The 27,068-nt window shown below is 41.7% G+C and overlaps 1 protein-coding gene across 2 annotated transcripts in view; it reads left to right on the top strand.

Moving 5' to 3' along the window:
* Window positions 1-27,068, top strand: part of si:dkey-91m11.5 (PH_BCR_vertebrate and RhoGAP_Bcr domain-containing protein) — a 613,456-nt gene that overhangs the window by 279,864 nt on the left and 306,524 nt on the right. For both annotated transcript variants that reach the window (XM_048555997.1, XM_048555996.1), the window contains one exon: window positions 20,520-20,688. In XM_048555997.1, the coding sequence (XP_048411954.1) occupies window positions 20,520-20,688 (169 nt within the window). The remainder of the gene's footprint in view (window positions 1-20,519; window positions 20,689-27,068) is intronic.

Below are 27,068 nucleotides of genomic sequence, written 5' to 3'. Positions count from 1 at the left end.
GAGGTGAGGACTGATTCAGGGAAGAGTTGGGGCCCATACAGGCCCAAGGTGTTATTCCTGAACAGAGCTGACACCAATGCCCTTCTGGGACAGTTTGTTAACGAGGATTTTATGATTGGTTTATGATTTTAATTTGGTTAGTGGAAGGCTGTTGGAATAGTATATAACAAGATGCACAAAAGTGGGGAAAGGCAGACACCACCAAGGTAAGAAATAGTTAAGTATTAGGCGGAAGTATAGTGAAGGGAAATGCAGTCAGGTTGAAATTTAATTTCTGGTGTTTGTACATGAGTACATGGACTATGGTAAATAAGGCTGATGAGCTGCAAGCACAGATAGCCTTACAAAAATATGATGTTGTAATGATAACAGATACCTAGTGCACTTAAAAATCTTGAAATTAAGCTGTTAAACAAAGTAAGGTGGAGGCATGGCTGCATTAATGAAGGATAAAGTTGCCATACTAGAGAGAGGGGAGGTCATGGAATCATGGTTCGAGCTGAGAAACACTAGAACTGAGGTACTGTTGCAGTGCTTGGTATATTCTGTGTCAGCAAGAAGTGTGAAATATGTACAAGAATACATTTGCAATGAACTTACAGAGAGGTGAAAAAGAAATTGAATCATTACAATAGAGGGTTTTAGTCATCCTAATAAATGCTGGGATGAAAATAGCGTAAGAAGCAGAACAACAGGACAAAGAACAAAGAAAATTACAGCACAGGAACAGGCCCTTTGGCCCTCCAAGCCTCCACTGATCCAGTTCCTCTATTTGAACCTGTTGCCTATTTTCCAATGATCTGTATCCCTTTGCTCGCTGCCTATTCGTGTATCTGTCTAGATACATCTTAAATGGCACTATCGTGCCTGTCTCTACCACCTCCACTGGCATTGCGTTCCAGGCACCCACCACCTCTGCGTAAAGAACTTTCCATGCATGTCTCCCTTTAACTTTTCCCCCCTCACCTTGAAATCATGACCCGTAGTAATTGAGTCCCCCACTCTGGGAAAAAGCTTCTTGCTATCCACCCTGTCTATACCTCTCATGATGTTGTAGACCTCAATCAGGTCCCCCCTCAACCTCCATCTTTCTAATGTAAATAATCCTAATCTAGTCACTCTCTCTTCATAGCTAGCGCCCTCCAAAACAGGCAACATCCTGATGAACTTCTTCTGCACCTTGTCCAAAGCATCCACATCCTTTTGGCAATGTGGCAACCAGAATGATACACAGTATCCCAAATGTGGTTGAACCAAAGTCCTATACAACTGTAACATGACCTGCCAACTCTTGTACTCACTACCCTGCCCAATGAATGAAAGCATGCCGTATACCTTATTGATCACTCTATCAACCTGCGTTGCCACCTTCAGGGTACAATGGACCTGAACACCCAGATCTTTCTGCGTGTCAGTTTTCCACAGGCTTTTCCATTTACCGTATAGTTCGTTATTGAATTGGATCTTCCAAAATGCATCACCTCACATTTGCCTGGATTGAACTCCATCTGCCATTTCTCTACCCAACTCTCCAATCTATCTATATTCTGCTACATTCTCCGACAGTCCCCTTCATTATCTGCTATTCCACCAATCTTTTTGTTGTCTGAAAACTTGCTAATCGGACCATCGAGACCTTCTGCCAGACCATTTATGTATATCAGAAACAACAGTGGTCCCAACACGGATCCATGTGGAACACCATTGGTCACAGTTCTCCATTTTGAGTAACTCTCTTCCACTATAACTCTCTGTCTCCTGCTGCCCAGCCAGTTCACTATCCATCTAGTTAGTACACCCAGGACCTCATGCAACTTCACTTTTTCCATCAGCTTACCACGGGGAACCTTATCAAATGCCTTACTGAAGTCCACATATATGACAGCCACAGCCTTTTCCTCATCTATCAACTTTGTCACTTCATCAAAGAATTGTATCAAGTTGGTAAGAAATGATCTTCCCTGCACAAAACCATGCTGCCTGATAGGCCTAATAAAAGGAGAAAGGAAAAAATGTCTGACCTGGTCGGAGACTTTTCTAGATTAGAGTTTTTCTCGACGATGAGGAAGTAAATATTGTTTGGTTTCAGAACAGTGCCTCAAGGATCTGATGTAATTAGAGAAGCATTTAAGTGGCAGTAATCAGAGTATCATAAGGTTTAGGTCAGTGATGCAAAAGGAGAAGATCAAAAATAATTAATTGGGAGAAGGACAGTTTGAATGAGGTAAGAATGGATCTGTCCCAAATAATTTTGGCATCATGATAGATAAAATTGTAGCTGACCGTGGCCTGCTATTAAAAAGAAGATAGCCAGGGATTTAGAGTATGTTTCCAGGTTGAGGGACTTCAATGACATTGGATAGATTGGAGAAACTGAGAATTTGTGTCCTTGTGAAATGCCCTGATGAGTACAAGCTGAAAAGCATCAGCAATATGTTCTGTGTAAAATGTACTTTTCAACAATACTCAAATTCTGTTTGACCAAACAACAATTTACTATATGTTTATTAATGATCCTGCTGCGAAAAGACCATTACCACAAGCAGGATCATTTTACTAGAGTTACGTGTTCCTTCCATTGTATAAAAAATGTGAAAAAGAAATAAAGGCTCATTCCTTTAAGAAGGATTTATTTATTTGGGCTACAATATTGGGTAACTTTGCAAAAATATTAAAATGTAAGTATATAGTGCAGTTTCTCAATATTTGTGAAATGAAACAGAAATGCAGATGCTGGAAATCTGAAGCGAAAACAAAAATTTCTGGGAAAACTCAAGAGGTTCGGCATCATCTGCAGAGAAGGCAGAGTTAACGTTTCGAGATCAGTGACCCTTCTTCAGACGCTCTTGAAGCAGGGTCAGTGGACTCAAAATGTTAGCTCTGCTTCCTGTCACAGATGTTGCCAGACTTGCTGAATTTCTCCAGCAGTTCCTGTTCTTATCTCAATATTTATGCAATGCAACATTGTGTATATGAGCTCAGTTTAGCTTTTGCACCTTTAGACCAACTGTTCAGATTTTAAATGGTTTGCCATCGGTTTGTTTCATATAATCAAGCCACAAATGATCCAATATCGGGTGAGCTAGCAAGGAAACAGCTGATAAGGTGACAAAGAGGGAAATGCTGAACCATGTAATAGTACATTGACTGACCAGAATATGAGCAGAAGCAATTTTTATAGTGCAGCGCAGAGATTCTGTAGTAGAGGAAGTTTGGTGCAACACATCTGGGGGAGCTGGCAAACCAAAAGCATTGAAGACCTCAAACGGAAACAATATTGACTGTAGTAGCAATGGGGTTAACATGAGCTGCAGCCATTGGTTTATATTTTGAGCAGTGTAGTGTATGACCTTCAAAGGAGGTACGACTTGCACAATTTTTAGATTTATCCTTGAAGTTGTACTGTAGTATAGAAATTAAAACCCAGATAAAAGATCACCCACAGAATTTGCTGCAGCAGCCAAACCTGAGTGGTTAGCCCTAAACTCCTACTTTGAAAAAATAAGCCTGTACTAACAATTTAATTATTATGGGGTTCAGCTGTGGGCAAAAATAGTTCAGAGGAAGAGGTTTTAAAGTCATATCAAGTGTACTTGGAATCTCAACATAAACAGCAACCCCCAAAACTGTATTTGAACTTCTTGGCTCCTTTCACACTGCACTCCTGTCCCAGCTGCTTCCACACTGCACTCCTCTCTCAGCTGGTCCCTCGCCACCCTCCCCTCTCGGCCGGTCCCTCACCACATTGCCCTCTCGGCCGGTCCCTCGCCGCACTCCCCTCTCGGCCGGTCCCTCGCCGCACTCCCCTCTCGGCCGGCTCCTCACCGCACTCCCCTCTCGGCCAGCCCCTCGCCGCACTCCCCTCTCGGCCGGCCCCTCGCCGCACTCCCCTCTCGGCCGGTGCAACCCTCCATTCTCCTCTAGGCTGCTGCCACTTTACATTCCCCTTTCAGCTGCTCTCACATTCCACTCCTACTTGGATTCTCTCGCTCTGCACTCCTGAGTCAGCTACTCCCTCACTGCGCTCCCCTCTTAGCTGTTCCCTCACTGCAATTCCCACTTGCCTGCTCCCTCACTGCACGTCAGCTGCTTCTACCCTGAAATCCCTTCTCGGCTGCTCCCACACTGTATTCCCCTCCCAGCTGCTTCCAAATACTTGCTCCTCTCTGCTGGCTCACACAGTCGTCACCACTTGGCTGGTCAAACTCTGCAGTCGCCCCTCGGTAGCTACCACGCTGTACAGCCTTCACAGCTGGCCCAGTACGGTGGAGAAACTGTAATAGCAGCTGCATGCAACAGATCAGCCTGCAGAGCTGCAAAATCCAGGGAACCAGGTGCAATGATGAACTTTGACCAGTATTTGAATATATAAGAGGTACTGTAGCTGTCTCTAACTGTTACAGAGACAATGTACAAGGTACCTTAGGATGTCTCAGGAGGTTATCTACATATGTCAGCTCTTGGAATCTGTACCTGCAACGTCTGGCAAGTATTACCATGTTGGTTGTCTTCAGGTAACTGTGGGCCTGACTCTTGGCAAATACAAAGAACAAAGAAACCTACAGCACAGGAACAGGCCCTTCGGCCCTCCAAGCCTGCGCCGATCAAGATCCTCTGTCTAACCTGTCATCTATTTTCTAACAGTCTGTGTCCGTTTGCTCCCTGCCCATCCATGTACCTGTCCAAATATATCTTAAAAGACGCTAACGTGTCTGCGTCTACCACCTCCGCTGGCAACGCGTTCCAGGCACCCACCACCCTCTGTGTAAAGAACTTTCCATGCATATCTCCCTTAAACTTTCCTCCTCTCACTTTGAACTCATGACCCCTAGTAATTGAGTCCCCCACTCTGGGAAAAAGCTTTTTGCTATCCACCCTGTCTATACCCCTCATGATTTTGTAGACCTCAATCAGGTCCCCCCTCAATTTCCGTCTTTCTAATGAAAATAATCCTAATCTACTCAACCTCTCTTCATAGCTAGCACCCTCCATACCAGGCAACATCCTAGTGAAATAGTTTGTTCCAAGTCTTCAGTGTAGAATCTGTGACATTTTTCTTTGATACAGGGAGACAGGGCATTTGTTTTGCTGTACCAGCAGGTTTCCTACCATCTGCATAGGTTGTACATAAATTGCCATTAGAGCTGCCTGGAATCATCCAGCTGTTTTTGTGATTAGGAAGGATTCTGACTCGCTTAATATGCTAATATGTGACTTAGCATCCGAAGACTCTGGTTTTGGGTAGGGTATCTAGGCTGCCCACTAGATTCCTACATGCTGGTGCACAGTCAGTTGACTGAAGTTTTTAATGCCTGTAGATGGTTACTGGGCTGGCTAATGGCCTCTGGCAGTTCTGTCTGATGCTCCCTTGGCTGCCTCTACATCTTTAATATGTTGCTTATGGCTCAGTTCAGATGCTGACCTACTGCATAAGCTGAGCAGTGGCATTTCCAGATTCTGGCTCGATCTCTAATCTAGATCGTTCATTCACCAAAGTGAATGTTTCTGTGCAGGAGGGTGCAGGTGAATGGCATGTCGGTGCACCATTTCAGGAATAGGAGTTATCATCCTCAGTGCTGTGCAAACTGGAACTGGAGCTTGAGCTTGAGGAGGATCAGTAACTTTCCCCCTCATCTTTTTCTTCTTTTGTCTGCAAGCATCTGAAGTAGAGAAAAGAAAGAATTAACTTCTGGACATGCACTCTCTCATCCAACAATGTCTAAGGATCTGACAATATAAGAGTGCAAATATCATCATTGGCTTTCTGTATGTTGTGTAATGTAGGGGATGTGATTTATTTTAATATAATCTATTCAGGAATGTTGTATTTTGAACTAATGCCACTTGGAATTTCTGTGTAAGAAGAGGTTTAATGATTAAACCTGTCAGTAGTTCTGTAGCCATGTGATTTTTTAAATAAAGCATTAGGGACCTTGGAATGCAGGCTCATAATTCCTTGAAAGTGGAGTCCCAAGTAGATAGGATAGTGAAGAATGTGTTTGGTTTGCTTGCCTTTATTGGGTAGTGCTTTGAACATAAGAGTTGGGAGGTCATGTTGCAGCTGTACAGTACGTTCATTCGGCCACTTCTGGAGTGCTGCATGCAATTCTTTTGTCCCTATTAGAAGGTTGTTGTGGAACTTGAAAGGGTTCAGAAAACATTTATAAGGACGTTGACTGGGTTGGAGGGTTATAGCAAGATACAGAGAGAGGATGAATAGGCTGACGCAATTTCCCCTGGAGCGTTGGAGGCTGAGGGGTGACCTTACAGAGATTTGTAAAATCATGAGGCCATGGATCCAGTGAATAGCCAAAGTCTTTTCCCAGAGTCCAAAACTAGAGGGCATAAGTTTAAGGTGAGAGAGGAAAGATTTAGAAGGGTCCAAAGGGGCAACTTTTTCACGCAGAGGGTGGTGCGTGTATGGAATGAGCTGCCAGAGGAAGTGGTAGAGGCTGGTACAATTATACCATTTAAAAGGCATCTGGATGGGCACGTGAATAGGAAGGTTTAGAGGGATGTGGGCCAAATGCTCGCAAATGGGACTAGATTAATTTAAAATATCTGGTTGGCATGAACGAGTTGGACTGAAGAGTCCGTTCCCATGCTGTACAGCTCTGTAAACCTATGAGAGGGAGAGTTTGGTACTGGGTAATGAGCCCGGCCAGGTGTTAGATTTGGAAGTGGGTGAGCACTTTGGTGATAGTGATCACAATTCTGTTATGTTTACTTTAGTGATGGAAAGGGATAGGTGTATACCACTGGGCAAGAGTTATAGCTGGGGGAAAGGCAATTAGGATGAGATTAGGCAAGATTTAGGGAGCATAGGATGGGGGAAGGAAACTGCAGGGGATGGGCACATTAAAAATGTGGAGCTTATTCAAGGAAAAGCTCCTGTGTGTCCGAGATAAGTATGTACCTGTCAGGCAGGAAGGAAGCTATAGAGCACGGGAGCCGTGGTTTACGAAGGAGGTGGAATCTCTGGTCAAGAGGAAGAAGAAGGCTTATGTTATGTGAACGCTCAGTTAATGCGCTTGAGGGCTACAAGGTAGCCAGGAAAGACCTAAAGAGAGAGCTCAGAAGAGCCAGGAGGAGACATGAGAAGATGTTGGTGGATAGGATCAGGGTAAACCCTAAGGCTTTCTGTAGGTATTTAAGGAATAAAAGAATGACGAAAGTAAGATTAGGACCAATCAAGGATAGTAGTGGTAAGTTGTGTGTGGAGTCAGAGGAGATAGGGAAAGCAATAAATAAATATCTTTCAACAGTATTCACTCTAGAAAACGACAATGTTGTCGAGGAGAATACTGAGATACAGGCTACTAGACTAGGTGGGATTGAGGTTCACAAGGAACAGATATTAGAAATCCTACAGAGGGTGAAGATAGATAAGTCCCGTGGGCCGGATGGGATTTATCCCAGGATCCTCTGGGAAGTCAGGGAGGAGATTGCCGAGCCTTTGGCATTGATCTTTAACTCGTCATTGTCTGTAGGCATAGTGCCAGACAACTGGAGGATAGCAAATGTGGTTCCCCTGTTCAAGAAGTAGAGTAGAGACAACCCTGGTAATTATAGACCAGTGAGCCTTATCTCAGTTGTTGGTCAAGTGTTTGAAAAAGTTATAAGAGATAGGATTTATAATCATCTAGAAAAGAATAAATTGATTAGGGATAGTCAGCACGGTTTTGTGAAGGGCAGGTTATGCCTCACAAACCTTATTGAGTTCTTTGAAAAAGTGACCAAACAGGTAGATGAGAGTAAACCGGTTGATGTGGTGTGTATGGATTTCAGCAAGGCGTTCGATAAGGTTCCCCACAATAGGCTGTTGTACAAAATGCGGAGGAATGGAATAGTGGGAGATATAGCAGTTTGGATCGGAAATTGGCTTGCTGAAAGAAGACAGAGGGTGGTAGTTGATGGGAAATGGTCATCCTGGAGACCAGTTACTCGTGGTGTACCACAAGGGTCAGTGTTGGGTTCACTGCTGTTTGTCATTTTTACAAATGACCTGGATGAGGGCGTAGAAGGATGGGTTAGTAAATTTGCAGACAACACTAAGGTCGGTACAGTTGTGGATAGTGATGAAGAATGCTGTAGGTTGCAGAGAGACATAGATAAGCTGCAGAGCTGGGCTGAGAGGTGGCAAATGGAGTTTAATGCAGACAAGTGTGAGGTGATGCACTTTGGTAGGAATAACCGGAAGGCAAAGTACAGGGCTAATGATAAGATTCTTGGTAGTGTAGATGAGCAGAGAGATCTCGGTGTCCATGTACACAGATCCTTGAAAGTTGCCACCCAGGTTGACAGGGCTGTTAAGAAGGCATACAGTGCTTCAGCTTTTATTAATAGAGGGATCGAGTTCCGGAACCAAGAGGTTATGGTGAAGCTGTACAAAACTCTGGTGCGGCTGCACTTGGAGTATTGTGTACAGTTCTGGTCACCGCATTATAAGAAGGATGTGGAAGTCTTTGGAAAGGGTGCAGAGGAGATTTACTAGGATGTTACCTGGTATGGAGGGAAGATCTTACGAGGAAAGGCTGAGGGACTTGTGGCTGTTTTCATTAGAGAGAAGAAGGTTGAGAGGTGACTTAATTGAAACATATAAAATAATCAGAGGGTTAGATAGGGTGGATAGGGAGAGCCTTTTTCCTAGGATGGTGACGGCGAGCACGAGGGGGCATAGCTTTAAATTGAGGGGTGAAAGATGTAGGACAGATGTTAGAGGTAGTTTCTTTACTCAGAGAGTAGTAAGGGAGTGGAACGCTTTGCCTGCAGCGGTAGTAGATTCGCCAACTTTAAGTACATTTAAGTCGTCATTGGATAAGCATATGGATGTACATGGAATAGTGTAGGTTAGATGTGCTTGAGATCGGTATGACAGGTCGGCATAACATTGAGGGCCAAAGGGCCTGTACTGTGCTGTAATGTTCTATGCTCTATAAATTAGAATTCCTGGGAAATAGGTCACCTCGGAGACAGGCATTAGTTTGAAAGTTCAAAACCAGAAGTTGTTGGTTAAAGGCCTGAGGGTTATTTGAAACTGAGAGAGCCTAAATTATTTACATAAAGTTGCGAGGAAGAGGCTGGCAATTTCTGCAAAATGGGAATTGAAACCAGAGTTAAATTAAGCCCAAAAGAGGTGCTAAAGGATGGAATTTTCTCTCGAATGAATACTGTAAATGAAGTTGTGATTAATGGAATTGCACTTACCATGTGGTTCAAAATCTTTAAATCTGTGTTATATTGCAGAGAGTAATAGAACTGTACAGTACAGAAAAGGCCCTTCAGTCCATTATGTTTGCACTTCTTAAAACCAACCACCGAACTATTCTAATCCCATTTTCCAGCTTTCAGTCCATGGCCTTGAGTCCCTTGGTGTCACAAGTGTATATCTAAATACTTCTTAAATGCTCTAAGAGTCTGCATCTCTACTACTGTTATATATAGTGAGTTGCAGATTCCTACCACCTTCTGGCTGAAAAAACTTTTCCTCACATCTCAACTGAACCTTGTCCCCTACTTTAAAAGAGTGTCCCCGGTCAATGATCCCCAACCAAAGAAAAACTTTCTTTCTATTTTGTACACCCTAATTATGAACCTCCTCAGTTTCTTCTGCTTCAAGGAAAACAACCCCAGTCTATCCAATCTCTATTCATAACTGAAATGAGGAGGCAATGGCCTAGTGCTGTTATCACTGGACTATTAATCCAGCAACTCAGTTAATGTTCTGGGGACCTGGGTTCAAATCCTAAGAGATATTAAGAGCTGCAGGTGCTGGAGTCAGAGATAACAGTGTGGAGCTGGAGGAACACAGCAGGCCAGGCAGCATCGAAGGAGCAGGAAAGTTGATGTTTCAGGTAAGGTAAAATTTCTGAAGAAGGTTCCCAATGCAAAATGTCAACTTTCCTGTCCCTCTGATGCTGCCTGGCCTGCTGTGTTCCTCCAGCTCCATGCTGTTATCTCTGGGTTCAAATCTACCTTGGCAGGTGGTAGAATTTGAATTCAATGAAAAGGAATCTGGAATTAAATGTCTAATGATAACCGTGAAACCACTGTTGATTTTCGGAAAAAACAATCTTCTTCACTAATGCTGTTTAGGGAAGCAAACTGCCGTTCTTACCTGGCCTGGCTTACATGTTATTCCAGACCCACAGCAATGTGGAGATGTTGATGTTGGACTAAGGTGGACAAGTCACTTTTCATGACACCAGGTTGTAGTCCAGCAGCAATGTGATTGACTCTTAACTGCACTGTGGGCAATTAGGGACGAACAATAAATGCTGGCCTAACCAGTGATGCGCACATCTCATGAGTGAATTTAAAAAATTCTCCAGCCCAGTCAACATCCTGGTAAACCACCTCTGCACCCTTTGTAGTGCAATTACATCGCTCCTGTAATGTGGATTTCAGAAATGCACACAATACTGTAATTGTGGCTTAGCCAACTTTTTGTACAGTGTTTATGCAGTTACATCCCCACTCTTAAATTCTGTGTCTTGTCTAATAATTCTGTGCCTTGACTAATAAAGGCAAGTATTCCACAAACCTTCTTAACCACTTTGTATACCTGTCCTCAAGGGACCATGAACATACGCAGCAAGGTCCCTTTGATCCTCACTGCTCCTCAGGATTTAACCGTTCATCATATATTCTCTTGCCTTGTTTGTCCTGTCCAAGTACTTCATGTCACACTTATCCAGACTGATTTACATTTGTCTCTGACTAGCCCATCTAACCAACCTGTCTATACCCTTCTGTAATCCATGGCTGTCCTCTTCACTGTTTACGACCCCACCAATTTTTGTATCACCTGCAAATTTACTGATGAACACTGCTCCATTCAAGTGTAAAATTAAGCCTTAATCACTTATGTACAGCACAAACAGCAAAGGGCCCAACACTGACCCTGCAGACCCCCACTGGATTGAGGCTTCCAGTCACAAAAACACTATTCAACTATCACCCTCTGCTTCCTGCCAGACAACTCTATGCAATTTGCCAAATTTATTTTGATTCCATGAGCTGTTCCCTTTGCATTCCGTTTCCCATGTGGGACTTCATTGAAAGCCTTGGTGAAATCCAAGTATGTATTGCCCTCATCTATATTCTGGTTACCTCTCTGAAAAGTTCAGTCAAGTTGTTTGGACATGACCTACCCTTAACAAAACCATGCTCACTGTTCCTGATTAATGCCTGCCTCTCAGAATTGCGTCCAAGAGTTTCCAAACCACCCAAGGTTAGACCAGCTGGCCTGTAGTTTGCTGATTTACGATAGTAGGAACTGCATCTGCTGGATTTTCTGAAGAAGGGCTGAGGCCAGAAATGTCAGCTTTCCTGCTCGTCTGATCCTGTTTGGCCTGCTGTGTTCATCTAGCTGTGCATCTTGTTTCCTGATTTATCCCTTGTTTTCTTCTTGAATAACAGTACCACATTGGCTGTCCTCTGGCCAGAGGATTGAAGATTATTACATGTGCCATTTCCTCCCTTGCCTCACTCAACAAACCTGGGATGTATTTCACCTAGCTTGGAGATTTATCTATTTCTAAGACAGACCACTCAGAACCTCCTCTCCGTCTATGTTAACTTATTTTAGTACATAACAATCCTTCTTTCTGATTTCTATGCCCACATTGTCCCTCTCACTAGTGAAAACTGACACAAAGTATTATGTCAGAGATAATGGGAACTGCAGATGCTGGAGAATTCCAAGATAATAAAATGTGAGGCTGGATGAACACAGCAGGCCAAGCAGCATCTCAGGAGCACAAAAGCTGACGTTTCGGGCCTGGACCCTTCATCAGAGAGGGGGATGGGGAGAGGGAACTCTCCCTATTTATTCCAGTTCCCTCTCCCCATCCCCCTCTCTGATGAAGGGTCCAGGCCCGAAACGTCAGCTTTTGTGCTCCTGAGATGCTGCTTGGCCTGCTGTGTTCATCCAGCCTCACATTTTATTACAAAGTATTTATGTCCTCTGGCTGTATACAAATTACCACTGTGGTCCTTCACTGGCCCTACTGTTTCCCTAGTTATCCTTTTATCTGTAATACACTTGTAAATTACAGTAAGATTTTTTTTTCTTACCTGCCATATATAAAATTTGGTTCATTATATTTAATTCTTTTATTGTTAGCATAAAATCTGCAGCATTGTTTACTTGTGTTTCAGTGAAGGACAATATCATTAAAACAAAAAGAAACAAAATATGATCTATCAAAGCAGATTTCAGTCTACAATCTGACATTGTCATTAATAACATTAGCTGGGACCATGATACTAGTCCTATCTCCATTGATGCAAAAATGGTCATAGTACTCAATAGCTTTCTAACCTCCCCTTCAGAAGGGCTGAGGATACCAATAACCAGCACTGGTCTGGGTTCACTCCCTTATTATGGTCAGCTCAGTTAGCTAGACAGCAAGTTTGCAATGATGAGGATGCCAACAGCATGGGTTCAGTTCCTGTGCAGGTTGAAGTCATGATGAAGGCCCCATCTTCTTAACCTTGCCCCTTGCCTGAGTTAAGGTAGTTCTCAGGTTAAGCTTACCACCGTTCATCTCTCTCTAATAAGAGAACAGCCCTGTGGTCCTGTGGAACTATAGTGACTTTCTCTTTATCTTTCTGATTAAATGAAGAAGGCGAATGCAATCTACTTGAGTATCATTCTAGTTGGGTGTCTTACACACCAGCTTCAAATCACAGAAAAAGTCAATGGTTCGGACTTATTGAGAAACGAACTGAGCTATCCATCTTATTCCTGAACTAAAAGGTGAAAGTTAAAAAGTAGTATGAAGAATTTTTTTTTGTGAAATAAGCGGCTGAAAAATTCATATTAAAGATTACTGCACAAGATAAGAACTTGTCTATTGGTGATTTTTAGTATTGTAGATGACTGGTTACCTGAGAGTCAGGATGACTGGGTCATTTTCAGGATGGCAAACTATTGGGTAAGCTTTGGGAATCAATATTGGGGCCTCAAATCTCTATTAATGACTTGATGAAGGGACTGACTGTATTGTTGCCACATATGTTGAAGATCCAATGAGAGGTGGGAGGGCAAGTTGTGAGGAGGATACAGAGAGTCTGCACAGGGCTATACGCTGAGTGACTGAGAAAATGTTTGACACACAATATAATGTTGGAAAATGTGGGATTGTCCACTTTGACAGGAATAATAATAAAGCAGAATGTAATTTAAATGGGGAGATACTGCAGAATGCTGCAGTACTGAGGAGCTACCCTCTACACAAATCACAAAATGCCAACAAGCAAGTACAACAGTAATTACGAAAGCCAATGGAATTATGGCCTTTATTGCAGGGGGGATGAAATATAAAAGTAGGAAAGTCCTGCTAAAACTGCTCAGAGTATTAGTGAGATCACACTCATGTATTGTGTACCAATTTGGACAGCCCATTTAAGGAAGAACATACTTGGATTTGATGTTCATGCTAGAATTTTCTTCTGCATTGAGTATTGCAGTTTGAATCTTTGAGTACATGCATAACTACATTAGACAGACATTTCACTGACAAGGAATTTTCAAAGATTATAGGGACAGGAAAGTGGAATGCAGGCCACAACCAGTTCAGCAGTTTTATTATGGAAGTTGGAGTAGGCCATTCAACCCTTCAAGCCTATTCCATCACTCAGTATATTAGTGCTGAACTGCTCATTTTTAAGCTCTTATGTTCTTATATTTGCCCAGTAGGCATATTGACTGAGAGAGGTCTTGTGGAAGGGTGGCAACATCCCAGTGTTTGAGGTTCAAGTCCCACTTCAGGATTTGATGGCCGTAGAAGCATGTCATAACGGCCACACAGGTTACTTGTCAATCTCTAAATTCTTTCAGTGGACCTGTGTCAAGATAACAATCTTTGTCGGCTCATTCTTAGGCAAAAGTAGAGCGTCTTTACCTTCAAAATATAACCTCTTATAATCCTAGGCTGTGTTGTGCAATGAACTTCTTCCAAATTACAGTTTCCATGAGGAGGGTCTGTGCACTTTACCAGTGCCATTGATAAAATATCTGTTTCCTGCATCAGTACTGTATTTTCTGAAGACTATTTATATGTTCCTATTACCACAATCACATCAACCATGATGTTGATGAACAGCAAAATCAATATGGACCAAATGGCCTACTCTAGCTCATGTTTTTAATGCCGTTATGGCATTGCACAAATATATCTTAGCAAGTAACAAGCTTGCCATTGCCTTACCTCTCTTAGCAGCAAATTAGAGAGGCATTGAAATTAATTAGCCTACCAGATTAATTGAATTCAGTATTTTTCAGGTTATAAAACATATAGCTCCATGAGAGCCTTTTCCTATGATGCCATTAGGTTAGTTTACTATTTTTGATGACAACTTTAAAGTCATAGAAGGGCTACAGACAAAGAACAGTACAGCGTAGGAACAGGCCTTAGGCCCACCAAAACCATGCTGACATTTGATGCCTTTCTGACTAAAAGCCTTTTGCTTCGATCCCTCTATTCCTTGCCTGTTCATATATCTGTCAAGATGCCTCTTAAACAAGGCTATTATACCCACCTCCACCCCACCACCTCAGATAGCACCTATTACCCTCTGTAAATAAACTTGCCTCTCACATCTCTTTTAAACTTTTACCGCAAGCATTTCTACCCTAGTGAAAAGACTCCGCCTATTCTATTCCATCCATGCCTTTCATAATTTTGTAAACTTCTATCAGGCCGCCACACATCCTTCAGCATTCAAGTGGAAGCAAACCGAGTTTGTCCAATCTCCCCTCACAAGTCATAGAGCCATACAGCATAGAAACAAGCGCTTTGGCCCACCATGTCTCTACCAACCAACGAACACCAAACTACTAATTCCATTTACCTGCATTTAGTCCATAGCCTGCTATATGCTGGCATTTTAAGTACTCATCCAAATGATTCTTAAATGTTGTGAGAGTACTTGGTTCCATCACTCTCTCAGATAGCACATTCCATATATCTACCATCTTCTAGGTGAAAACTCTTTTCCTCATGTCTCCTCTGAAAATCCTCACAATTAGATTAGATTCCCTACAGTGTGGAAACAGGCCCTTCGGCCCAACAAGTCCACACCTCCCCTTGAAGCATCCCACCCAGACCCATCCCCCTATAACCTAGACACCCCTGAACACTACGGGCAATTTGTTAGCGTGGCCAATCCACCTAACCTGCACATCTTTGGACTGTAGGAAGAAACCAGAGTACCCGGAGGAAACCCGGGTCCCTGGCGCTGTGAGGCTGCAGTGCTAATCACTGAGCCACCGTGCTGCCCTACAATCTACTCTTCCTTTGCCTCAAATAATTCTGTATACCTCAATCAGATCCCCTGTTAGGCTCCTGTTCTCCAAGGTCAAGAAACCCAGCCTGTCCAGTGTCTTCACAAAAAGTGAGACTTTTCAGCCCAGGAAATATCATGATGAATCTCCTCTGCACCTTCTTGAGTATAATCATGTCCTCCCTATAGAGTGATTACAGAACTACACACAGTATTCCAGCTGTGGCCTAACCAATGTTTCATAAAGTTGTAACAAGACCCCTTTGGTCCTGTATTCTACACCTCTGCTAATAAAGGTAAGCAGCCTGTATGCCTTCTTCACCACTTTGGTGGTACCTGTACTGACACCTCCAGAGATCGTGGACTTGTACACCAAGGTCCCTTTGTTCCTCTGTACTCCCTAGGAATCATTCATTGTGTATATCCTTTCCATACAGACCTCCCAAAACACATCATCTCACACTTAACGGGATCAAATTCCATTTGCCACTGCTTTGCCCAATATACCAGTTGATTGATATCCGATTGTAGCCTGAGACCATCGTCCTTATTAACAACAACATCACTAAGTTTCGTATCATCTGCAGACTTAGTATTTATACCTTATACATTCACATTCTTATCATAGAATCCCTATAAGTGTGGAAACTAGCCCTTCGACCTAACAAGTCCCCACCGACCCTTGGAGCATCCCCCCTAGACCTGTCCCCATCCTACACATCCCTGAACACTAGAAGCAATTTAGCATGGCCAATCCACCTAGCCTGCACATCTTTGGATTGTGGGAGGAAACCGGAGCATCCAGAGGAAACCCATGCAGACACAGGAAGAATGTGCAAACTCCACACAGACAGTTGCCTGAGGGTAGAATCAAATCCTGGCACTGTGAGGCAGTGCTGCTAACCACTGAGCGACCATGCCGCCCTGTTTGATGTACTTCCCATACTCTCTCCTTAGTCTGTTCTTCCCTGTTGTAAGCATATATTTTTCTTTGGGCCTTGAGCAAGCAACCTTTCCTGCTTTGAATTTTTCCATTCTAAGCAGAGACTGTGCATCACAGGCTATAGTTGAGATAAGCCCGGTAGATGCTTAGCCTGTTAGGTTCGTTTTCGGAGACCCTCACGGACTTGCTGCAATAACAAGACACTGACCTGTTTAGAAAAACACAAATTCTTTATTACAAAGCAAGTACAAGCTGTGGAGAATCACTGTACTCAACCCAGTACAGAGTTTCGTAAGCAATCATCCCCGAGCAGTGGACAGTCCCTGCTTTTTATACTTTACCAAGTGCATAATACGTAAAGCAATTTTACATCTCACAATGGCATGATACATGAAACAGTCAGTACAACAGACAATGACATTATCCAAAACAATTACTACCTGGAAAACACAAAGAGAGCAGGATATAGTATCGATCGTTTGTGAAGTGACTGCTAACCACAGGCAGTGCTTTCAAGTTGCCGAAGTGACAGAATATAATTTCAAACTGCCGAAGTGTCTGGCTTGAACAAAAGTCAGTGCCCTTTGTCAGACACAGAAGTTACATAATTCAGAATCTCGCACCTTTACAAATGCTCCTCACTTAACCTTATTTGAGACAGTTTCCACATACCCCCCCTGCAGGAAGATAAAGATTTGCAGAGTTTAACTCTAATTCAATTCAGGCAGGAAGCTTAAGGCAGTGTCTGCATACCTATGTGTAGGAAGATAAGGAGTTACAAAGTTTTACACCTAATTTCTAGTTGAGCAGGAAGTTTTAAGGCAGTGTCTGCATACCTATGTGTAAGCAGATAAAGGACATTAATTTATAGAAATATAGAAATCAAGGGATGTTATCCCAGTAACATCTCAAGTCTACCTGCTATCCGTTCTGACACAGACAGACAGCTGAATCAAATCAGCAACTCCATCTATGTATTTGTAACACTGTAAAATTAAAATGCTCAATGACTCTCAATCACCCCAGTAGTTTCTAATCAGCCTTTTTAAATAACCAATACCAGATTTTGTGGATAACCATCATAAGACAACAAGTTTATAACTTAAACAAAAGAATTAACAATTTTGTATTAATACACAAGCTTCAGAAGAGTGAAGTTAACCAACAAGGTAATCTAATTAATGTCTATGATTTAAACTTAATCTAATCATCTTCACTTCTAGCCCCTCTGTCACATGGACAGTCAGACGAACACAGAACTTCGGGATAAAACAGAAAAAAAGGGTTGTAAGTGGCCAGTTCACTTAAGCTGTTTCCACAGCTCAGAATATCAGAGATATGCAACATTGTATGTTGAAGATCACAAGAACTGCCGATGCTGAAGTCAGAGATAACACAGTGTGGAGCTGGAGGAGCACAACAAGCCAGGCTGCATCAGAGGAGCAGGGAATTTGGCATTTCAAGTCAGGACCCTGCTTCAGAAGCTTCAGGTCCTGACCGGAAATGTCAACTTTCCTACTTCTTTGATGCTGCCTGGCCTGCACGCAGGATTGCGTCTTGCTTGCTTTCAGATGACACCGGTCAAATAGCTTCCAGTAGGTGCCAAGAAATATTTACTTATTATTTATAATTGAGATTCTATTCTCTCTGTGTTCAATAAGTTGATAATGTAAGGATAAACCAGAGAGCAATATGATTTGCTTCCTATGGCTTTGGCAGCTACAATCCTTCTGACAAAAATACACATGTTCCAAACCATTGCAAACTTTGGTTCTCTTTCTGTTTTTTTTTAAACGTTCTGTTAGTACCCTGTGCTATGTTGCCGCTGTTAATTTTCAAACATCTTTTGTCTGTTTGAGCATTATTCCGTTCTAGCGTTGAAACTTCAGTAGAGTACACTGAACAAGAATCAATTGAATCAAATTCCAGACCTGGCCTCATAAACAAATATCAATTTATTCTCTTTCCAAACTCTTGTTCTCTTCCTTTAAAAAAAGAAGAATGATAAAAACTAAAGTAAAATAATGAATGACTCAACATCTTTCAGAAGCCCCCAGCATCTCAGATGCAAGCCTCTAGCCTATTTAATTCACTCTGTAAACTCAAGAAACAGCTAGCAGCACTGGATAGATCACTAGCCAAGCTGTTCAGAACACTGGCATCTAGCTGACAAGGTGAAAATTGCCCAAATATATCCTGTAGACAAAAAGCAAGACAAATCCAACTGGAGCAATTACCAAAACATTAATCTAGCTTCTGTTGTTAATAAAGTGTTGGAAGGTGTTCATCACAGCGTTGCTCTTGCTTAGAAGTAATCTGCTCACTGATGTTCATTTTGGGTTCCACCAGGGCCACTTATCTTACCCGACCTCATTACAGACTTGATTCAAACATGGATAAAAGAGCTGAAGTCCAGAAGTGGGGTGAGAGTGACTGCCCTTAGCATTAAAGCTTCATTTGACTGAGTGTGACGTCAAGGAGCACAATCAAAACTGGAGTCATAGAGAATTGGGTTACACTCCTCTGATAAGAGTCATACCTGGCACAAAGGAAGGTGGTTGTGCTAGATAGAAGTCACCCAGCTTTCTCTGTCCTAGAGCATCTCATGGAGTTCCTTGGGGTTGTGCCGTAGGCCCAAATCATCTTCAGCTTCATCAGTCATTTCAGCCCACCATACTGTTGAAAGTAGGAATGTTCAGTGATGATTGCACAATGTTCAACACCATTCATGACACCTTAGATATTGATGAATTTTGTGTCCAGATACAGCATATCCTGGATAATATCTAGGCTTGGACTGAAAAGTGGCAGGTAACATTCATATCACGCAAGTGTTAAGCAATGACTGTCTCCAACAAGAGAAAATCTCGACGTTTTGCCTGGGGTTACCATTAACTAGAAACTGATTTGGATTAGCCAATTAAATACTGTGACTGGAAAAACAGATCAGAGGCTAGAGATCCTGAAGCAAGTGATTCACCTCCAGACTCTCCATAGTCTGCCCACAGGCACAAGTCAGGAGTGTGGTGGAGTACTCCCCACTTTCCTGGATGAGTGCAACTCCAACAACACTCAAGAGGTTTGTCACCATCCAAGGCCACTTGCTTGACACCACATCCACAAACATTCGCTACCTCGCTATCAGTTTTCGATGGTAGCAGAATATACCATCGCTGTAGAAATTCACCGAGGCTCCTTAGATAGCACATTCCAAATTGCCAACTACTACTGTTGAGGAGGAAAAAGGCAGCAGATGCATGAATACATCATCACCTGTAGTTTTCCCTTCAAGCCACTCTTCATTCAGAATTGGAAATGCCTTGCCATTTCTTTGGTGTCACTGGGTCAAAAGTTCCTAATGACACTGTGCGCCAACCTACACTGAATGGACTTAAGTGGTTCAGGAAAGCAGCTCACCACCACCTTTTCAAGTGCAACTGGGGAAGGGCAAGAAATTCTGGCTGTATCAGCATTGCCCATACCCCATGAGTAAATAAGGGGAGGTGATGGTTTATTGGCATTATTGCTAGACTGTTAATCCAGGGATTCAGGTAAGGTTCTGGAGAGCTGGGTTCTAATCCTGCCGGGGCACGTAGTGTAGTTTGAATTTGATAAAAATCTGGTATCTAATGAAAAGAAGAGTCTAATGATGACCACATCAATTCTCGCAAAAACCCATCTGGTTCACTAATATTCTTTATGGTAGGAAACTGTTTTCCTACTGGTCTGGCCAACATGTGACTCTTAACTACTGTCTGGGCGATTAGAGATGAGCACTGAATGCTGGCACAGCAAGCGAAGCTCACATCTGTGAATGAATTTGAAATGTTTTTGGCACAGATCATGTGTTGTCAGAAAATATACCTTCCTACAGTTCAATCTAAGAGTTCAAGGTCCATGAAAGAAAACCAGAATTTGAACCAATACTAATGAGTGATACTTAATCAGGACACGACATGCACATTCAAGTTTCAAATTCATCAAAATCCAGCAAAGTAAATGTAGTGGACAGACAAAACTAGGGTTGAAAATTGCATGTGTCCTTCTGGAGTTACAGTGAATCTGAGCGATTTTTTTCTGGGACATAAAGACAACAGTGAGTACCAGTTAACTGAGAAATATCAGCAAATAAATAATGACATTCTCATAGTAACAGTGTACTTCACAAACATCCATCCAGAGGTGAGGCGTAACAAGGTAACAAATCTGCAAAAACATGTACTGTTTTTGATATCTCTTTCATCAGTGATCTTGGAGTTACACTAATGCTATTTTTCTCTCTTAGCAAGAACCAACAATATGACTGTAAGTGGTACATTCCTCTAGCTGATCTGAGTTTCCAAAATTTGGATGAGTCAGACAACACTCCGACCATTCCATTGGTACCAGATGAAGAACTGGACACCATGAAAATAAAGATCTCTCAGATCAAGAATGAAATTCAGAGAGAAAAGGTAATGTGAAAACATACTTTCCCTCTCTGATAAACTTTATTTCTCATTCTCTGACACTCTGCCCCCAGTATTTATGGGCTAGGAGCAGCAGCATCCCTCAGTGAGTGAGAAACTAAGAAATGCCATGAAGACCAAAGTATAGCAGCTTTTTATCACATTTCATCTGAATAGCATTTTATTTAATGTTATTTTCCCTGTCTGTCCTCCCTTTACCAACACCATTCCCCTCCCTCAAAAAAAAACTGCTAGGGTCAATTAGTTTGAATAGCAATGGTGTACATAGAAATGGGGAAAAGGTAGAAAGTTGGCACAATGTAATTGAACTGATGCAGGCATTTTGGGCTGAATGGCTTCCTGTGTCACTAACAATTCTGTGATTCTGTTAGACAGCTATGAAGGAGAGATCACGGTAGGGGACTGATGGTTTTTGATCTTTGGAATGGTGTAATCAGCAGAAGGCTTTCTTAATGTGCCAGGTTTCTTCTGTTTAATAGTATTTGAAAATGCTTAACTTTGATGGACATGGTAGATCTTACCACCTTCAGTTGCCACAATTCTGGATCCAGGGGATACCTTGTCTGCAGCCATTAAAATTTAAATGGCTCACGAGATCTGTACAATAGAGCAAATTTGAAATGATTTTTATCACTGATCTCCCTCACTAAAGACAGTTACTCTGTTAGCTTCCCTCCTCCTATCCTATGCCAAACCTGCAATTAAAACAGAAATAGGTGCTTTTGTAGAAAATCAGGGTCAGAATCCACACTATTCCTATTCCCTGTGATGCTGAAATTTCCCTCACTGATAGTCCTGTAGTTCTGAAAGTCATTTTATCACGACCGCTCACAATAATTGTGATGATTTGTGCGGTTTCAGAGCTTGAGCAGCAGCAGGGATCAGCATGGTGCAACTGTAAAACCAAGAGTTCTGTCCATAACATATTAGTAACCAGAGCTTAAAATTGTACACTCAGAGAAGGTGACTGATCAGTGGATGAGCAGGCTGAAGAGTGCCCTGAATGCATCTTTGTCTCTGCTAGTGTCTGTTTATGGTAACTTTGGTGAGTGGCAAGAACCAAAACCACAGCACCATGGATGGCTCAGCTATCCAATGTGGGAGAAAGGAAGAGGCATGACATTTAAATAATAGTGGCAAAGATTGGAAAACGGACGGCTATTTAGTAGCTACAGGGATGACTCAGGGATGATATGTTGTCTTTCCATGTCAGAGTGAAGAACATCACTAAACTGCTGTAAAGTACACTGAATGGGGGGAGGGTGAGCATTTAGAGGACGGGGTCCATAGTTGTACCAACAATGTAGATAGAAGGATAGATTTAAAGGAGCTAGGAAAGAAATTAAACAGTAAGACTGCAAACAGCAACATTTATGTAACAATTTTAAGAAAATGAAATGTTCTAATGTACTTCACAGAAACAATATAAAACAAAATATGACCCTGCATCACATGGGGAGATATTAGGTTAGATGACCAGAAGCTTGGTCAAAGCTTTGGTCTTAAAAACAGATTTTAAATAGGAAAGTAGGGTAGAGGGTTATTGGGAGGGAACTCCAGAGTTTTGAACTCAGGCATGATCAAAAGTAGTAGAGCAATTGTAATTGGGAATGCAGAAGAGGCCAGAATTAAAGCGAGTTCAGGTATCTGAGAGGCTGAGATAACAAGGTATAGAGCTGGATGAACATGGCAGGCCAGGGCAGCATTGTAGGAGCAGGAAAACTGACGTTTCAGGCCTAGACCCTTAGGCCCGAAACATCAGCTTTCCTGCTCCTATGATGCTGCTTGGACTGCTCTGTTCATCCAGCTGTACACCTTGTTATGTCAGGTTCTCCAGCATCTGCAGTTCCTACTATATCTCCTCCAATCTCCTCCAAACCCGTAAGCCCTTATGGGTTATGGGTTTGGAGGAGATTGCCATGATAACAATGGTCTCAAGAGACATTTTTCATTCTAATTTATTTAAATTAACATTGGAAATGGAATAATATCTGGATTACACCTAAACAGAAGTGACACTAAGTATAGAAATTGGAGACAACAGAGCACAGCTGAGGAGACAAAGGGATTTAGATATCTGATGCATTTGACAGTTCTGGGTTTAGCTTTCAGGATTGAAGCTAAGCAGGTGGAAGGGCAGAAGAAGAGCATTTTTATGGGATTGATTATAATTAGATTTAGTAGTTATTGAGAACAACAAGGACTGAATAAGAATTTGGTAAAGTCCTGTTGTTTGCAGGGGTTGCATTCCTGAAAAACCCTGCAGATGGTGAACATATGTTATGATTGGAGACAATTGGTTAGATTCCAACCATCAAAACTTTTGCTGTGAACTAACAGTAAGTAGATCGTGTTGGTGAAGTATATTAATAATTGCAAAATGAAGGCTCAGTTATAGGTTCAGTGGAAAGTGCTGTGAATGAAAGCCAGGCTGGTTGGATAACCTCATTTTGAATAGAAACATTTAATATATTTGTTACTTTATCAGAATTCAGTAAAAAGAAAATAATAATGTTTAATTTCCTCATTCTACCTGGAGAATAAAATGTATCTGTAGTGATTGGGTCAGCAAATTAGAACTGTACAGCAACTAAAGCAGAAGTTGCTTGAAAGGCTCAGCAGGTCTGATAGCATCTGTGGAGAGAAATCAGAATTAATGTTTCGGGTTCATTGACGGTTCCTCAGAACTGTACAGCAACCTGATTCTCAGTTTCTTGGTAAAGCAGAATTATTCAGTTCTAGAAAACCTGTTCTCCAATAAAGTGTCATTGCTTATGAAAAAGGAATAATCTTAGTTGGAAAAATATGTTTAGTTGATTGTAAGCAGGGGAGTGGCACAACATGTAGCTAAGATTGAAAAATTCAGTGTGTCATTTACAACGTGCTCATGAGTGGGATTCCCAAAGGATATGTTGTCTGCTGGGTGTCAGGGTTAGGGGTGTTTCCTGGGGGCTGGAGAAGAACTTGGAATAGGAGTGGAGGGATCCAGTTGTTCTTATCTACGTTTGTACTACCCAACTTTGAAAGGACAGGAAAGGAGGATCTGCTGAAAACATTTGAACAGCTAGGAGCTAAGCTAAAATAAATGACCTACAAGCAGTATCTCCAGGATTACTTCCTGAGCCACAAGCAAATTGGCACAGGGTCAATAAAGTGGAGGAGTTAAATGCATAGTTTAAAGACTGGTGTAGGAGGAATGGATTTCAGTTCTCAATGCCTTCATTTGGAAAGACAACACTCTACACAGGAGAAAAAAAAATGTTTTTGGACAATATATCAGGCAGAACACTGGGATTGTGATCTGTTTTGTGTTTTATATCAGCTTGCATCTTTCTGGAGAGAAGCTGAGGGTAATCTGGACACTGGCACCAGTACCTAGGTAGAAAGGAGCCATTCAAGTTGGATGGGCTTCGGTGGCAGGGGAATGAAGGTAATTAAAGGGATAAGAGAAATGTATGCTGGCAAATCAAAAGGACATTCATACTCAGACGGGACTAAAAGGGACAAAGCATTTAAAAAGATCAGTAACAAATAGTGAAAAAGGGGGAACAATAGGTAATAAAGCAAAATTACTTGAATGTGTGCAGCAGTCAGAACAAAATAATGAACAAATGCCACAAGCAGAGGCCAACAGGCATGATTTTAAAGTCACTGTGGAGGAATGATTTACAAGAAGTTCAGAGCTTGGAACTGAATGTTCCAAGGGATGTGTGACCTTTCAAAGGTACAGGCAGGAAGCGAAGGGTGGTGCATGGCTTTATTAGTACAAGTTGCAATTAGTATATTAGTAAAAAAATAATTTTGGATAGAATGATATAGAACCGTATTGGTGGAGATAAGGAATAACAACGGGATGAAAACACTGAAGGGAGATGCCTGTAGGCTCCCTATTAATAACTGTTCTATAGAACGGAGAATAAATCAGAAAATATTGAGGTCATGAATTCACAGAGTGCAATCAGGATAGCTTCCGAGAACAATATTTTATGTATCCAGTTAAGGATTTGGATCTGGTAATATGTAAGTAGGCAGGTTTAATAAATGGTCTCAGAGTAAAAGATCCCTTAGTGAACAATGACTATAACATAGAGATAATTGGAATTGCAGATGCTGGAGAGTCTGAGATAACAAAGTGTGGAGCTGGATGAACACAGCAGGCCAAGCAGCATCTTAGGAGCAGGAAAGCTATCAGAAATAATAGGATCTGCGCCTGCTGGAGAATCCGAGATAACAAGATGTGGAGTTGGATGAACTATAACATGATAGAATTTAACATTCGGTTAGAGACTGAGAAACTTGGATCAGAAATAACTCAGCTAAACTTAAATCAGGATAATTCCAAACAAGTTAAAATAGTATTGGCTGGAGTCGACTTGATAAGGAGTTTAACAGAAAAGATAGTTGATGAATAATGGCAGACAATTTAAAAAAAGATATATCCATGTGATGAGGAAGGATTGTCGGAAGATGATAAACAAAGCATAATTAACCAGAGAAGTTAAGAACAGTGTCAAATTGAAAGAGAACACTTACAACATGGCAAAAGATTAATTTTAAATCAGATGATTAGAAAATTTTCAAAAGCCAGTGAGCGATGACTGGAAAAATAACAGAGGGAGAAAATAAATTGCAAGTTACATAAAAATAGGAAGTAAGAACATCTTTGAATATTAAAAAGGGAAGAGAGAGGCAACAGTAAACATAGGCAAGATAATGAAATGTGAGGCTGGATGAACACAGCAGGCCCAGCAGCATCTCTGATGAAGGGTCTAGGCCCGAAACGTCAGCTTTTGTGCTCTTGAGATGCTGCTGGGCCTGCTGTGTTCATCCAGCCTCACATTTCATTATCTTGGATTCTCCAGCATCTGCAGTTCCCATTATCACAGTAAACATAGGCATCTCAGCGAACAGGGCTGGGAAAGAATGGAGAGCCAGGAAATGGCAAAGGAGTTGAACAAATACTTTGCATAAGTCTTCATAGTAGAGGATACTAATTGTATTGCAAAAATATTAAATAATCAAAGGACTAAAGAAGGGGAGGAAATAAACGCATAACTATCACAAGAAAAAGTGCCTGGGAAATTAATGGGGCAAAGACCAATAAGTCCCTTGGATCTGGTGGGTTGTATCTTAGGATATCAAAGGAAGTGGCTGCAGAGAGAGTGATTGGTAGTAATACTTCCAGAATCTTTATATTTCTGGGCAAGAGGATTCTGGTAGAGGATTGGAAAATTGCAAATGTAAGATCATTATTCAAAAAGGGGAGAGACTGAAAAACAGGTAGCTATAGGCAAGTTATCTTAAAACCTGTCATTGGAAAATGTTAAGAGTATATTGTCAATGCAAAAAATTTTAGAAAGACATAATATAGTCAAGCAGAGTCTCCATGGTTTCAAGAGGGGGAAATCAAGCCTGACAAATTTATTTGAGTTATTTGCAAAGATAACAAACAGAATAGATTAATGGATACCAATAGATGTAATATATTTGCATTTACCAGAATGTGGTTGATAAGAAACCCACATGAGCCAAGCAATACAATAAGAGCCCATGATGTTGGGGATAGTAAGTGAGCTTGGACAGATAATTAGTTAACTAATAGAAGTCAGAGAGTTTGGATAAGGGAGGGGCATTTTCAGGATGGCAGTCTATAATTAGTGGAGAACCACAGAGATCAGTGCTGGAGGCATGATTGTTTACAACATATATTAATAATTTGAATGGCAGAATACTATCGCCATGTTTGCAGATGATACAAAAATAGGTGGGCTGGCATGTAGTGAGGATGACACAAGAAGCCTACAGGTTAAGCAAGTGAGCAAAAGATTCTCACAGGGAATATAATTAGGAAAATGTAAGATTGTGCACACTTTGGTAGGATGAATTGAAGAGCTAAATGTTAACTCACTGGGGAAGGACTACAGACAGCAGCTGCATAGAGTGTTTTGGGGGTTTTAATGCCTGAATGACAAAGTTTTAGCATTCAAGTCCAGTGGGGAACAGAAATAGAAATGGAATGTTGGCCTTTATTTCAAAGGACTTTGAGTACAAAAGAAAAGAGGTTTTGCTTAAACTAAGTGAGGGACTGGTCAGACTACAAGAGAATACTGTGAACAGTTTGGTCCCCTTTTCTGGGGAATGATACACTGGCATTGGAGGCAGACCAAAGAAGGTTGACGGCAATGATCCCAGTTACGAAGAGATTTCCTTATGAAGGGATATTGAGTTTGTTGGGCTTGTAGCAATGGAGTTTAGGAATTTATTGAAACATATAAAATTCTAAGAAATATTGACGGGTGACATGTGGAGAGAATGTTTCCCTTTGTGGGATAGTCTAGGACAAGAGGGCATAATCTCAGAATAAA

Source organism: Stegostoma tigrinum, chromosome 26 (genome assembly GCF_030684315.1).
Source record: "Stegostoma tigrinum isolate sSteTig4 chromosome 26, sSteTig4.hap1, whole genome shotgun sequence".
Classification (NCBI taxonomy): domain Eukaryota; kingdom Metazoa; phylum Chordata; class Chondrichthyes; order Orectolobiformes; family Stegostomatidae; genus Stegostoma; species Stegostoma tigrinum.
The sequence above is the reverse complement of the archived record's forward strand: the minus strand, read 5'-3'. Positions and strand labels throughout refer to the sequence as shown.